Source organism: Oncorhynchus tshawytscha, linkage group LG03 (assembly GCF_018296145.1).
Source record: "Oncorhynchus tshawytscha isolate Ot180627B linkage group LG03, Otsh_v2.0, whole genome shotgun sequence".
In the NCBI taxonomy this organism is placed as follows: Eukaryota; Metazoa; Chordata; class Actinopteri; order Salmoniformes; family Salmonidae; genus Oncorhynchus; species Oncorhynchus tshawytscha.
In genome coordinates, this window is record NC_056431.1 from 14,962,750 (window position 1) to 14,978,662 (window position 15,913).

At 48.4% G+C, this 15,913-nt stretch overlaps 1 protein-coding gene across 3 annotated transcripts in view; it reads left to right on the plus strand.

Moving 5' to 3' along the window:
* Positions 1 to 1,003: 1,003 nt before the first annotated feature.
* The window catches only part of si:ch73-22o12.1 (nectin-2), a 111,380-nt gene continuing 96,470 nt past the window's right edge, over positions 1,004 to 15,913 (plus strand). For all 3 annotated transcript variants that reach the window (XR_006080559.1, XM_042310456.1, XM_042310454.1), the window contains exon 1: positions 1,004 to 1,400. Coding sequence is in view for 2 of the 3 variants with exons in the window: in XM_042310456.1 (XP_042166390.1) it covers positions 1,316 to 1,400 (85 nt within the window). In the remaining variant the exon portion in view is untranslated. The remainder of the gene's footprint in view (positions 1,401 to 15,913) is intronic.

Below are 15,913 nucleotides of genomic sequence, written 5' to 3' on the forward strand. Positions count from 1 at the left end.
GAAAATAGATTGGGAGAATTCAGAGGTGAACATTGTGGACTGACAGAGGAGAGGAGAAAAGGAGAGGGGAGAGCAGAGGAGAGAAAATGAGAGGTTAGGGGCAAAGAGTGAAATATGCGATGAGAAGGAGGGAATTACAATGAATCAATGTTCTCTGGACGTCTGTAAAACACATGGGTTTACAGATTAGCCTTAAAGCTGGATGATAATATGGCTTTGCAATGTTGCTTTGGTGGACAATAAGAAAATGCTGTTTTTTGATTAGTGGGTGCAGGGGTGACTAACCCCGACCTAGAGATCTGATCTGGGTGTGCACGCTTCAGTTCCAGCCCTGTTTTAATACAGCTAATCAAGATCTTTAGAATCACACCTGAGTGTCATCATTTGATTGTGAAATCAATGTTAGTGGTTATTGGATTGTAACGTTTGTTCCAGTGTTAATTGTATTGCGACACTTGAGTAGTGTCATGATTGTGGGACGTTAGAGCCAAACAGCAGAGGGCGCAATAATCATCTATTTGCCTCATTCCACCACTCCTGTGCTGTTGTGCCTAGAATTCGATAATTGAATGGTACATGTATTACAATTGACCTAATCAGTGTAAAATATTGGAGAGGGTGTACTTTCCCATAAATTAGCCTACACATTACGGGTAGATTTTTTTTTTCTAAATAAAAACGTGAAGTTTGTAGCATCCTCCATCAAAATGTTTTTATTTCAAATAAAAAGACAGTAGAAAACTGAAGAGGGTACATTGACGAATATGCCTAGTTTATTTTTTGTAAAATACAGGCAAAACAGCTCGCCTTGAGGCTAAACAAATGTAAGTGTGCGCCCTATTAACTATGTTGTCCAGTCTGCTGGAAATCAACAAGATTTCCGTTTTGGATAACACAATCTTTTAAAAAGTATAATTCCTCAATATTCTCATCCTTTTGCGAGTTTCTAAACTCCAGTCACATATCGTTTGATTTCAAGGAACTGTGACGTTGCCTAGGGATAGTCCATGACATCACACCCAGTAGCGATCTCTCCGCAGTGTGGAAATAGTTGAAGAGCGCAACGCAGTCCAATCCACAAAACACATTTTTAGCTAAGCGAGAAATATACATTTGTGAGTTTGTTGTCAACATCGCTTGGACATGATTTGTGTTATTTTTAACAGGCTCTGAAAGACGCGCAGTCAGTGAAGGACGTTTGAAAACTGACTTCTGATTAGTTCACGATTAAGTTCAAACCGGGAAAAGACACGGATAGAGGTTGTTTTTTTTTAATCAACGACATAAGATTCATTTAAATCAGAGCACAGGCAGCATGGCGAGAGAAGACGCTCGAAATTGGCATGACTTCACAAAAATGATCGGACTGTTCAGCGTGGTCACGTTGCTGACTTTTCAAGGTAAGACAAACATATTTCAAAAACAACCATAGAAATTCACCAGCAGCCTACGTTATCTTATACTCTAACCACGGATCGGTTGGTTGTGTCACCTGCTGGGGAGGTTTCAGTTACGATCCAATCAACGTGCAGGTGTACACTAGGTCTTAACGTTTTTTTCAGGCTAACATTTTCCTTCTTACGATCGTGAAATAAATTATGAATAAACAAAGTCTACTTGTGTCCCTCAACTAATTAGACTATACTATTTTCTGACCGTGACACTATCTCACTCGGTAACCAGAGTTTCGGCGTAAAGTAGGCTACGCGGTGTTTTTGCTCTTAAGGTGTGGCTCAGTTGGCAATCGAAGTATATGTTTCTCTCTGGTGCCAGCAGGTGCATTGTCACTTGTTCTGTTCCAAATACAACCCTAGCGCTGTTGCGTGTCCTTGATCCTCTTTCCACAGGACCACGCTTCTCCTTCAATTCCTTACGTCCCCCTGTGCCTTTTATTTCCTCCATCATCCTCGATTAGTGGCAGTTCACAACACATACATTGGGTTAGAAATAGCTTTTAATGTAAACAGTGCAGCAACAGGATGTAGCCTAGTTGCCACCAACAACAAAAAGTGTTTGAGGCTGCAGTATCACACTTGATCGCGTCCTTGTGGCCTGTGCATTTTTAATAAACACCTGTGCCCAGAGCCATATATTTAAGAAACAAGGCCCGAGAGGTCCAATATACCACTGCTAAGGGCTGTTATTATTTCTCGCGACGCAACGCGGAGTGCCTGGATACAGCCCTTACATGCTGATTAGACCGTGCGTCCGCCATAACGGGCAGCCGTGGTATATTGGCCAAACACCACAAACCCCCGAGGTGCTTTATTGCTATTATAAACTGGTTACCAACGTAATTAGAGCAGTAAAAATACATGTCATACCCGTGGTATACAGCCTGATATACCACGGGCTTCAGCCAATCAGCATTCAGGGCTCGAACCACCCAGTTTATAATTAGTTAGACCAACTGAGAATATTGAATATTTTTCTAATTCTAGACATACAGTTGCATAGTATTGTTTAAATATTCACCATATAATGTTAAAGTAAAAATCAACTCAAACTATATTTAGGTATTTTTCTAAATGTTTTGCATGTCAGCAGTCAAGTTTAAGATATTGGACTTTCAAAAAGCAAAGTGTCACGTTTCGCATCTTATGATGTATTTTGCTCTGCATGATGATGTGGCTGGTGACACTGCATCTTGAAAGTCCAATATCTTGAATACTTTACTTCTGAAATGCAAAACATTTTGGGACTGCATCAACAGTGGACTAATAATGTATCATTTTTATTTTTTTGTGGATTTTAACCTGGCTCCCATCGAATCTGGTCATGTAAATGCATCATAATGCTCATTCTAGACATTCTGTTTTGTAGTCTTTAAAAACAATATTCCTCATGTAATGTCAATGGGGAGCTAACATGGCTAATAAACAGGAAAACACTGCTGTTCAAATAAAAATCAATCACCTGAACAGTAGTGTTTGTATTTAATTAATTAATTAAATTTTTATTGTGTGTGCATTTTACCCCTTTGTCTCCCCAATTTCGTGGTATCCAGTTGTTAGTAGCTACTATCTTGTCTCATCGCTACAACTCCCGTACGGGCTCGGGAGAGACAAAGGTTGAAAGTCATGCATCCTCCGATACACAACCCAACCAAGCCACACTGCTTCTTAACACATTTGCGCATCCAACCCGGAAGCCAGCCGCACCAATATGTCGGAGGAAACACCGTGCACCTGGCAACCTTGGTTAGCGTGCACTGCGCCCAGCCCGCCACAGGAGTCGCTGGTGCGCGATGAGACAAGGATATCCTTACCGGCCAAACCCTCCCTAACCTGGACGACGCTAGGCCAATTGTGTGTTGCCCCACGGACCTCCCGGTCGCGGCCAGTTACGACAGAGCCTGGGCACGAACCCAGAGTCTCTGGTGGCACAGCTGGCGCTGCAGTACAGCCCTTTTAACCACTGCGCCACCCGGGAGGCTCCTGTGTTTTTATTTTTTATTTGTCATGATTTCACCTAGAACTCCAGCACCTGAAAATAAGTACCTGGATGCATAGTAGGACAGCACCCACTGAAAAATCAGGCTACTGTCCCCAACTAGTTCTAGTTGCCAATGTATTTGCTGTATTCAGAAGGTTAATTTATTCAGGTGTGGTAGGCTTCGTGCTCAGGTGTGCAGATTCTCTCCTTACACTTGCAGAGTGATCAGGCAAGTTGGCCCTTAGTGCCACAGAAAGAGAGGGTAGTGGCCTAGCCGAGTCCTACTGTACTGCCTGATGTAGTTGATTTAAAATTTTATTTTGTTTATTTAACTAGGCAAGTCAGTTAAGAACAAATTATTATTTTACAGTGACGGCCTAACCCGGCCAAACCCTAACCTGTACAACGCTGGTCCATTTGTGTGCCGCCCTATTGGACTCCCAATCACGGCCGGTTGTGATACAGCCTGGGATCGAACCAGGGTCTGTAGTGACGCCTCTAGCACTGAGATGCAGTGCCATAGACTGCGTTGTCACTTGGGAGCATTGTACATAACACAAAAATAATAATATCATCATCCGGCCCAGAAATGTATTTTCTTTTCTGATTTATTTATGGCGTGGACCTTTTCAGCCCAAATCCATTTTACAGAACATCTAGTGCACTTAGGGGGAAGGAAAACGGTGGCAAACAAAAAGGTTTCTGCATTTTTATCAGGGAAAATGCTGGTTTAACCTGTTCAAGTGTAAAAATGTCCCTCTTCACTTTAGTGATTTTACAGAAAGAGCCTCTTACAGGACAATGTCCAGGCCTCGTTTGTGGGTTTCTGTTCTCTGCTAAGCCAAGAAAATCTTGTTTATAAGGAAATGACCAAAAAGAGTTTCAATAGCTTAGTAGAGGAAGGTAGGCTTAGTTCAGTTCTCATAAATTTCAATTTAATATAGTCTCATAACACGGCTTACAATGTAATAACATTGAGTTTAATTTGTTTTGAATTAAGGTAGGCTTCTATAGTATGAAAATCAATAAAAGACATGTCGTAGAAAATTAAGTTATCTTGAGAGAATGGATGGGATTCCACTTTGAGCCCTAAAACGACACTGTAATACCCCCTAATGAGGTGGAGGCCCTATGTGGGTCAGGAGGGCTTGAACCCTGTTACCATGGTGATGTTTTATATTGAAATAGGGCTATGGGGTCAGCTGTGACTGGTTACGTCATCTTTACGGCTGAGTAAACGGCGTTGGTGTGTGTGTGTGAGAGCGACTGGTGGGCTGGCAGGGTCAGGGGAGAGAGCAGGCTACAGTCGCACGCTGTTGGAAGAAGAGAGAAATGTGACATTAGGCCAAATTGACTTTGTGCAGTGAAGACACTTGAGATCCTCCTGATGGGTCTCTTCAGCCATTTGGGAACATGTGGCTTCTTTAGAATGATGCAGAGACAGTTCAGGCTGAGGATTGTGTTCGGAGTCAGTCTGTTGATGGTTGGTAGGTCAGTTGGTTTATAGGACTGAATGAACAACTGATTCAGACCCCCCCCCCTCCCCGCCACCACCACTTGAGCGCCCTCCCCCCGCCTGCCAGACCCAGTACATACAGGGGGCCTTGTTCTCTTGTCTTTTATTTTCGACCATCTTTCATGTTCCTGTCCAGCGCTTTTGTTTGAGCGACGTTAGTTATTGGTTTATTCAAACGCACTCCCTCCTCTCCCTCTGTCCTCAAGGCCACACTGTTTATGGGTGTCTCAGAGGGGGAGGGAGAAGGGGGGTGAGAGAGAAAGATTGTGTAATTCCACGGATAAAAGAATGTGGAATGTGTGTTTTGAGGGGATGGGAGACTATAATTGAAACATTCTTATCTAAATCAATGTTTTTTCCCAGACAAACGCAGCAAAAACAACGCTGCAGAAATAGACTAGTCTTATTTCAAATTGGAAAAGCAACCTTTTTTGAATGTGTGAACTTTTCAATGAATGTCTGTATGCTCGAGGTGTTATGTTAATGAGGTGTCCTTGCCCCTCTGTTCTAGAGCTGCAAATACCATGGGGATTGGGAAAAGGTCAGGTGTGTGTGTCCGTTAGCCTTGCTTTGGCTGCTTTTAGTATGGCTTCATCACTGGCCCTGTCTCTCAGCGTAGAGCAATAGTTGCCTTCATCACCAGTAAACCTCAGTTGATTCAGACATAAATGTGTGTTTTTAGTTTCCAGCCCAATGGAGTCGTGAATGTAATGCTAAGTGTGTGTGCGTGGACGGTGCCCAACACCTGTGGCCCTGACTCTGCTGCCTCCATGGAATTCTAATTCAATCCTCATTTTATGGCAGTTTATAACAGTTCATCAATGAACTACATTCCACATAGAATGAAAAGACCTACTACAGTAAGTCAAGCCATAGAGCTTATTGATGCATGTGTCTATAATCAATGTATGTGGAGAGACAATGGTTATTTTCTCTGTATTCCTTTAAATCAAAGGCCAGACTAGGTTGTTGTTGATTTAACAAACATCATTAGACAGGATGGATAGTTCTAGGGAGAGTGAGTGAAGGGGAGAGGGATGTATAGAGAGCGAGGGAGAGTTTGGTCGATCAGCAGCAGTTCTGGTCGCTGAATTGTAAGTTTTGCTTTTGGACTGGGAGGCAGGAGCAATAGTAGTTGACATACCGCTAGCTAGTGATAAATGAGGGTGTGTAACCTGAGGCTATGCTGTGTAGGGCTGACCCCATTTAGTCGATTGTTTGGTAAATAGGCTGTTGGTCAACCAATATATTTTTTTCCCGACAAGCATATGTAAAACAAAAAGAATAATTATGGCACACGAGACAGCTGTCTGATTCACGCCAGTCTCAGGGGACTAGTCCATTGTGGTGGCCGCAGGGATGGCACACGAGACAGCTGTCTGATTCACGCCCGTCTCAGGGGACTAGTCCATTGTGGTGGCCGCAGGGATGGCACACGAGACAGCTGTCTGATTCACGCCAGTCTCAGGGGACTAGTCCATTGTGGTGGCCGCAGGGATGGCACACGAGACAGCTGTCTGATTCACGCCAGTCTCAGGGGACTAGTCCATTGTGGTGGCCGCAGGGATGGCACACGAGACAGCTGTCTGATTCACGCCCGTCTCAGGGGACTAGTCCATTGTGGTGGCCGCAGGGATGGCACACGAGACAGCTGTCTGATTCACGCCAGTCTCAGGGGACTAGTCCATTGTGGTGGCCGCAGGGATGGCACACGAGACAGCTGTCTGATTCACGCCCGTCTCAGGGGACTAGTCCATTGTGGTGGCCGCAGGGATGGCACACGAGACAGCTGTCTGATTCACGCCCGTCTCAGGGGACTAGTCCATTGTGGTGGCCGCAGGGATGGCACACGAGACAGCTGTCTGATTCACGCCAGTCTCAGGGGACTAGTCCATTGTGGTGGCCGCAGGGATGGCACACGAGACAGCTGTCTGATTCACGCCGTCTCAGGGGACTAGTCCATTGTGGTGGCCGCAGGGATGGCACACGAGACAGCTGTCTGATTCACGCCAGTCTCAGGGGACTAGTCCATTGTGGTGGCCGCAGGGATGGCACACGAGACAGCTGTCTGATTCACGCCAGTCTCAGGGGACTAGTCCATTGTGGTGGCCGCAGGGATGGCACACGAGACAGCTGTCTGATTCACGCCCGTCTCAAGGGACTAGTCCATTGTGGTGGCCGCAGGGATGGCACACGAGACAGCTGTCTGATTCACGCCAGTCTCAGGGGACTAGTCCATTGTGGTGGCCGCAGGGATGGCACACGAGACAGCTGTCTGATTCACGCCCGTCTCAGGGGACTAGTCCATTGTGGTGGCCGCAGGGATGGCACACGAGACAGCTGTCTGATTCACGCCCGTCTCAGGGGACTAGTCCATTGTGGTGGCCGCAGGGATGGCACACGAGACAGCTGTCTGATTCACGCCAGTCTCAGGGGACTAGTCCATTGTGGTGGCCGCAGGGATGGCACACGAGACAGCTGTCTGATTCACGCCCGTCTCAGGGGACTAGTCCATTGTGGTGGCCGCAGGGATGGCACACGAGACAGCTGTCTGATTCACGCCAGTCTCAGGGGACTAGTCCATTGTGGTGGCCGCAGGGATGGCACACGAGACAGCTGTCTGATTCACGCCAGTCTCAGGGGACTAGTCCATTGTGGTGGCCGCAGGGATGGCACACGAGACAGCTGTCTGATTCACGCCCGTCTCAGGGGACTAGTCCATTGTGGTGGCCGCAGGGATGGCACACGAGACAGCTGTCTGATTCACGCCCGTCTCAGGGGACTAGTCCATTGTGGTGGCCGCAGGGATGGCACACGAGACAGCTGTCTGATTCACGCCCGTCTCAGGGGACTAGTCCATTGTGGTGGCCGCAGGGATGGCACACGAGACAGCTGTCTGATTCACGCCAGTCTCAGGGACTAGTCCATTGTGGTGGCCGCAGGGATGGCACACGAGACAGCTGTCTGATTCACGCCCGTCTCAGGGGACTAGTCCATTGTGGTGGCCGCAGGGATGGCACACGAGACAGCTGTCTGATTCACGCCAGTCTCAGGGGACTAGTCCATTGTGGTGGCCGCAGGGATGGCACACGAGACAGCTGTCTGATTCACGCCCGTCTCAGGGGACTAGTCCATTGTGGTGGCCGCAGGGATGGCACACGAGACAGCTGTCTGATTCACGCCCGTCTCAGGGGACTAGTCCATTGTGGTGGCCGCAGGGATGGCACACGAGACAGCTGTCTGATTCACGCCCGTCTCAGGGGACTAGTCCATTGTGGTGGCCGCAGGGATGGCACACGAGACAGCTGTCTGATTCACGCCAGTCTCAGGGGACTAGTCCATTGTGGTGGCCGCAGGGATGGCACACGAGACAGCTGTCTGATTCACGCCAGTCTCAGGGGACTAGTCCATTGTGGTGGCCGCAGGGATGGCACACGAGACAGCTGTCTGATTCACGCCCGTCTCAGGGGACTAGTCCATTGTGGTGGCCGCAGGGATGGCACACGAGACAGCTGTCTGATTCACGCCAGTCTCAGGGGACTAGTCCATTGTGGTGGCCGCAGGGATGGCACACGAGACAGCTGTCTGATTCACGCCCGTCTCAGGGGACTAGTCCATTGTGGTGGCCGCAGGGATGGCACACGAGACAGCTGTCTGATTCACGCCCGTCTCAGGGGACTAGTCCATTGTGGTGGCCGCAGGGATGGCACACGAGACAGCTGTCTGATTCACGCCAGTCTCAGGGGACTAGTCCATTGTGGTGGCCGCAGGGATGGCACACGAGACAGCTGTCTGATTCACGCCCGTCTCAGGGGACTAGTCCATTGTGGTGGCCGCAGGGATGGCACACGAGACAGCTGTCTGATTCACGCCAGTCTCAGGGGACTAGTCCATTGTGGTGGCCGCAGGGATGGCACACGAGACAGCTGTCTGATTCACGCCAGTCTCAGGGGACTAGTCCATTGTGGTGGCCGCAGGGATGGCACACGAGACAGCTGTCTGATTCACGCCCGTCTCAGGGGACTAGTCCATTGTGGTGGCCGCAGGGATGGCACACGAGACAGCTGTCTGATTCACGCCAGTCTCAGGGGACTAGTCCATTGTGGTGGCCGCAGGGATGGCACACGAGACAGCTGTCTGATTCACGCCCGTCTCAGGGGACTAGTCCATTGTGGTGGCCGCAGGGATGGCACACGAGACAGCTGTCTGATTCACGCCCGTCTCAGGGGACTAGTCCATTGTGGTGGCCGCAGGGATGGCACACGAGACAGCTGTCTGATTCACGCCAGTCTCAGGGGACTAGTCCATTGTGGTGGCCGCAGGGATGGCACACGAGACAGCTGTCTGATTCACGCCCGTCTCAGGGGACTAGTCCATTGTGGTGGCCGCAGGGATGGCACACGAGACAGCTGTCTGATTCACGCCAGTCTCGGGACTAGTCCATTGTGGTGGCCGCAGGGATGGCACACGAGACAGCTGTCTGATTCACGCCCGTCTCAGGGGACTAGTCCATTGTGGTGGCCGCAGGGATGGCACACGAGACAGCTGTCTGATTCACGCCAGTCTCGGGACTAGTCCATTGTGGTGGCCGCAGGGATGGCACACGAGACAGCTGTCTGATTCACGCCAGTCTCAGGGGACTAGTCCATTGTGGTGGCCGCAGGGATGGCACACGAGACAGCTGTCTGATTCACGCCCGTCTCAGGGGACTAGTCCATTGTGGTGGCCGCAGGGATGGCACACGAGACAGCTGTCTGATTCACGCCCGTCTCAGGGGACTAGTCCATTGTGGTGGCCGCAGGGATGGCACACGAGACAGCTGTCTGATTCACGCCAGTCTCAGGGGACTAGTCCATTGTGGTGGCCGCAGGGATGGCACACGAGACAGCTGTCTGATTCACGCCCGTCTCAGGGGACTAGTCCATTGTGGTGGCCGCAGGGATGGCACACGAGACAGCTGTCTGATTCACGCCAGTCTCAGGGGACTAGTCCATTGTGGTGGCCGCAGGGATGGCACACGAGACAGCTGTCTGATTCACGCCCGTCTCAGGGGACTAGTCCATTGTGGTGGCCGCAGGGATGGCACACGAGACAGCTGTCTGATTCACGCCAGTCTCAGGGGACTAGTCCATTGTGGTGGCCGCAGGGATGGCACACGAGACAGCTGTCTGATTCACGCCCGTCTCAGGGGACTAGTCCATTGTGGTGGCCGCAGGGATGGCACACGAGACAGCTGTCTGATTCACGCCCGTCTCAGGGGACTAGTCCATTGTGGTGGCCGCAGGGATGGCACACGAGACAGCTGTCTGATTCACGCCAGTCTCAGGGGACTAGTCCATTGTGGTGGCCGCAGGGATGGCACACGAGACAGCTGTCTGATTCACGCCCGTCTCAGGGGACTAGTCCATTGTGGTGGCCGCAGGGATGGCACACGAGACAGCTGTCTGATTCACGCCAGTCTCGGGACTAGTCCATTGTGGTGGCCGCAGGGATGGCACACGAGACAGCTGTCTGATTCACGCCAGTCTCAGGGGACTAGTCCATTGTGGTGGCCGCAGGGATGGCACACGAGACAGCTGTCTGATTCACGCCAGTCTCGGGACTAGTCCATTGTGGTGGCCGCAGGGATGGCACACGAGACAGCTGTCTGATTCACGCCAGTCTCGGGACTAGTCCATTGTGGTGGCCGCAGGGATGGCACACGAGACAGCTGTCTGATTCACGCCCGTCTCAGGGGACTAGTCCATTGTGGTGGCCGCAGGGATGGCACACGAGACAGCTGTCTGATTCACGCCCGTCTCAGGGGACTAGTCCATTGTGGTGGCCGCAGAGATGGCACACAAGACAGCTGTCTGATTCACGCCAGGCTCAGGGGACTAGTCCATTGTGGTGGCCGCAGGGATGGCACACGAGACAGCTGTCTGATTCACGCCCGTCTCAGGGGACTAGTCCATTGTGGTGGCCGCAGGGATGGCACACGAGACAGCTGTCTGATTCACGCCAGTCTCGGGACTAGTCCATTGTGGTGGCCGCAGGGATGGCACACGAGACAGCTGTCTGATTCACGCCCGTCTCAGGGGACTAGTCCATTGTGGTGGCCGCAGGGATGGCACACGAGATAGCTGTCTGATTCACGCCAGTCTCATGGGACTAGTCCATTGTGGTGGCCGCAGGGATGGCACACGAGACAGCTGTCTGATTCACGCCCGTCTCAGGGGACTAGTCCATTGTGGTGGCCGCAGGGATGGCACACGAGACAGCTGTCTGATTCACGCCCGTCTCAGGGGACTAGTCCATTGTGGTGGCCGCAGGGATGGCACACGAGACAGCTGTCTGATTCACGCCCGTCTCAGGGGACTAGTCCATTGTGGTGGCCGCAGGGATGGCACACGAGACAGCTGTCTGATTCATGCCCGTCTCAGGGGACTAGTCCATTGTGGTGGCCGCAGGGATGGCACACGAGACAGCTGTCTGATTCACGCCCGTCTCAGGGGACTAGTCCATTGCGGTGGCCGCAGGGATGGCACACGAGACAGCTGTCTGATTCACGCCCGTCTCAGGGGACTAGTCCATTGTGGTGGCCGCAGGGATGGCACACGAGACGGCTGCCTGATTCACGCCCGTCTCAGGGGACTAGTCCATTGCGGTGGCCGCAGGGATGGCACACTAGTGTCACCAGTAGTACATTTACTGTTAATTCCCATCATTTCTAATCTACAATGTTTGTTTGGTTATGGTAATTTCTGTTAATGCATTCAATATATATTATTACTACAGTCTTGTCATCGGAGGAGTGGACACATTGTTTGTAGAGCGCACAACCTAGGCTACACTTGTGAGAAAGTTTTGGTTTATTGCATTCCATTTATGAGTTGTCAATGTATTTGTTGTCTTTTGTTTGGAGCACTCCTGTCAATGTTGAGTAAGGACACGCACCTGATTGTGCATAGAGGCTATAGGCTACCTATAGGCTACCTGGCCTGCATGCAGATGTAGGCCTATAGGCTACCTGGCCTGCATGCAGATGTAGGCCTATAGGCTACCTGGCCTGCATGCAGATGTAGGCCTATAAATGTGCCCATTCGAGGATCTGATAGAATTAGTAGCCTGTCTTAACTCACCATCACTGTGTAACTTCTCAAAGGAATATTTTTTTCGCCTCAAACAGCAAGTAAACAAAGTCTGTTTTTTACATCCATTTTAGAATGACAATAGTTTCTCAATGTAGCGTCTTTGAAAAATCTTTCCAACTCTCTCCCTTTTGTTAACCACTCAGCATGAAAGGGGGAAACAATGTCATGCTCTGCTCTGGTGGAAACGTAGGCCTACCTGATTACTTCTTACCCCTTGGGAAAATAGTCTACAGCTGTGTCTGTCCAGAGTGAGGGCTGGACCAAGTTATTAGTTGATGCAATGTTTCTAGTTCCTTGCAGACAGGCCATAAGTAGCCTGTTATTTTTAGGATATATATTTTCTACCTGCAGGCTGCAATGTTTTAATTTGTTTTATTTTGGCAATTTTTACATCTTGGTAATAGTTACTTTTAGATTTGTATCATTTTCATTTAAATATAATTTTGATTAACCACATGACGTTGATTTTGCGATATGAAGACTATAAGTTAAATGAAACTGTTCCATAAAAATGTCTCATAGCAAAGGGTCTGAATACTTATGTAAATAAATTATTTCTGTTTTATTTTGAATAGATTTGCAAACATTTCTAAACCTGTTTTCTCTTTGTCATTATGGGGTATTGTGTGTATATTGAGGATTTTAAAAATGTATTTCAACCATTTTAGAATGATAGGGTGTGTGTCTCTCTCTCTTCGGTCAACAGTTTTAGAACACCTACTCATTCAAGGGTTTTTATTTATTTTTACTGTTTTCTACATTGTAGAATAATAGTGAAGACATCAACACTATGAAATAACCCATGGAATCATGTAGTAACCAAAAAAGTGTTAAACGAATCATAATGTATTTCATATTTGAGATTCTTTAAATAGCCACCCTTTTCTTAGATGACAGCTTTGCACACTCTTGGCATTCTCTCAACTAGCTTCATCTGGAATGCTTCGCCAACAGTCTTGAAGGAGTTCCTACATATGCTGAGCACTTGTTGGCTGCTTTTCCTTCACTCTGCGGTCCGACTCATCCCAAACCATCTCAATTTGGTCGAGGTCTGGTGATTGTGGAGGCCAGGTCATCTCATGCAACTCTCCTTCTTGGTAAAATAGCCCTTACACAGCCGGGACCTAAACACACGTGTGTTGGGTCATTGTCCTGTTGAAAAAGGGACTACCCCATGAATCTGGTTGAGAGAATGCCAAGAGTGTGCAAAGCTGTCAAGGCAAAGGGTGGCTATTTCAAGAATCTCAAATATATCAAATACATTTTGGTTTGTTTAACACTTTTTTTTGGTAACTACATGATTCCATTTGTGTTATTTCCTAGTTTTGATGTCTTCACTATTATTATTAGAAAAAAGTAAAATAAAGAACATTTTGAGTAGGTGTTCTAGAACTGTTGACTGTGTGTGTGCCTGTTCTCAGTTGAACAAGATGTCTTCTTTGTCTGGGGAATCCCTAATGCGGAGAGTCAGATGGCATCTCAATAACCAGTGTGTGTGTGTGTGTGTGTGTGTGTGTGTGTGTGTGTGTGTGTGTGTGTGTGGCAGTTTGCCGGGTGGTTTCTTCAGGATGTGGTGGTTTTCCTCCCTGTCTACCACAGCCGTCTGAGAATAGCCTCCTTTATCTCTACATATTCATTAAACTGACACTTCCTATCAAAGCATCTTTCGGAGGGTGTTAAATAACTAATGATGGATGGATCAGGGGCATCTTTCAGAGGGTGTTAAATAACTAATGATGGATGGATCAGGGGCATCTTTCAGAGGGTGTTACATAACTAATGATGGATGGATCAGGGGCATCTTTCAGAGGGTGTTACATAACTAATGATGGATGGATCAGGGGCATCTTTCAGAGGGTGTTAAATAACTAATGATGGATGGATCAGGGGCATCTTTCAGAGGGTGTTAAATAACTAATGATGGATGGATCAGGGGCATCTTTCAGAGGGTGTTAAATAACTAATGATGGATGGATCAGGGGCATCTTTCAGAGGGTGTTACATAACTAATGATGGATGGATCAGGGGCATCTTTCAGAGGGTGTTAAATAACTAATGATGGATGGATCAGGGGCATCTTTCAGAGGGTGTTAAATAACTAATGATGGATGGATCAGGGGCATCTTTCAGAGGGTGTTAAATAACTAATGATGGATGGATCAGGGGCATCTTTCCTGGAATGACTCAGCCCCCAAAAACGACATGCATTTAAGTTCAGCCCCCCAGGATATGCTCCCAATGCATGCTGGGAGCAAACATGGTGGCCCACGATGAGGTCATTCAGAGATCCTCCACTGGGAGTGTTTGTTTTCCTGGCAGGGATGCCAGATTTGAGCATCCCATCCACTCAAAGGGAGAAGTAGAAATCCTCCTTTTTTAAGGAATGCCAAATGTCATTACGATGAATGGGAGTGGAAGGGTTTACCATATCATGCTGAGGTCAATTGGGGTCAGGTTGGATTCCAACTAGAGCAGGACACATCTGTAGAAGTTATCAAAGCTGGATATGGTATGAATCAGTTGAAATGCTGATACTGCTCCTTATCATCCATTCCTCTATCAAACATGTCTTTGTCACAGCAACACATTTGCACACACACCCGTTTCTGTCTCCCTGCCTGCCTCTGTACACTCAACACAGTACCTTAGAGAATCTGTGTTTGGCTTGCCATGTTGGGTGTAGGAGATTCTCTTTGACACAGTCCCAGATGATTACCCAGCTACAGTGGTAACACCCCCATCAAGAGAGACTGAGTCTAGGAGCAGCCCCTGAATAGGACATGGCATGACACTGCAGCAATGGTTTCACAGTACCAGTTACCAAGACTCCTGCTGTGCCCAATGAAATGGTGACCCAAACAGTGGTGAAGTACCCAATTGTCATATTTGAGTGAAGGTAAAGATGCCTTTCAAAGAAAATGACAAAAGTGAAAGTCGCCCAGTAAAATCCTACTTGAGTAAAAGTCAAAGTATTTGGTTTTAAGTATCAAAAGTAGAAACAATTTCAACATGAAGCATGTATTTAGTGAGTCTGCCAGATCAGAGACAGTAGGGATGACCAGGGATGTTCTGTTTAGTGAGTCCTCCAGATCAGAGACAGTAGGGATGTCCAGGGATGTTCTCTGTTTAGTGAGTCCGCCAGATCAGAGACAGTAGGGATGACCAGGGATGTTCTCTGTTTAGTGAGTCCTCCAGATCAGAGACAGTAGGGATGTTCTCTGTTTAGTGAGTCCGCCAGATCAGAGACAGTAGGGTTGACCAGGGATGTTCTCTGTTTAGTGAGTCCTCCAGATCAGAGACAGTAGGGATGACCAGGGATGTTCTCTGTTTAGTGAGTCCTCCAGATCAGAGACAGTAGGGATGTCCAGGGATGTTCTCTGTTTAGTGAGTCCTCCAGATCAGAGACAGTAGGGATGACCAGGGATGTCCTCTGTTTAGTGAGTCCTCCAGATCAGAGACAGTAGGGATGACCAGGGATGTTCTCTGTTTAGTGAGTCCTCCAGATCAGAGACAGTAGGGATGACCAGGGATGTTCTCTGTTTAGTGAGTCCTCCAGATCAGAGACAGTAGGGATGACCAGGGATGTCCTCTGTTTAGTGAGTCCTCCAGATCAGAGACAGTAGGGATGACCAGGGATGTTCTCTGTTTAGTGAGTCCTCCAGATCAGAGACGGTAGGGATGTCCAGGGATGTTCTCTGTTCAGTGAGTCCTCCAGATCAGAGACAGTAGGGATAACCAGGGATGTTCTCTGTTTAGTGAGTCCGCCAGATCAGAGACGGTAGGGTTGACCAGGGATGTTCTCTGTTTAGTGAGTCCTCCAGATCAGAGA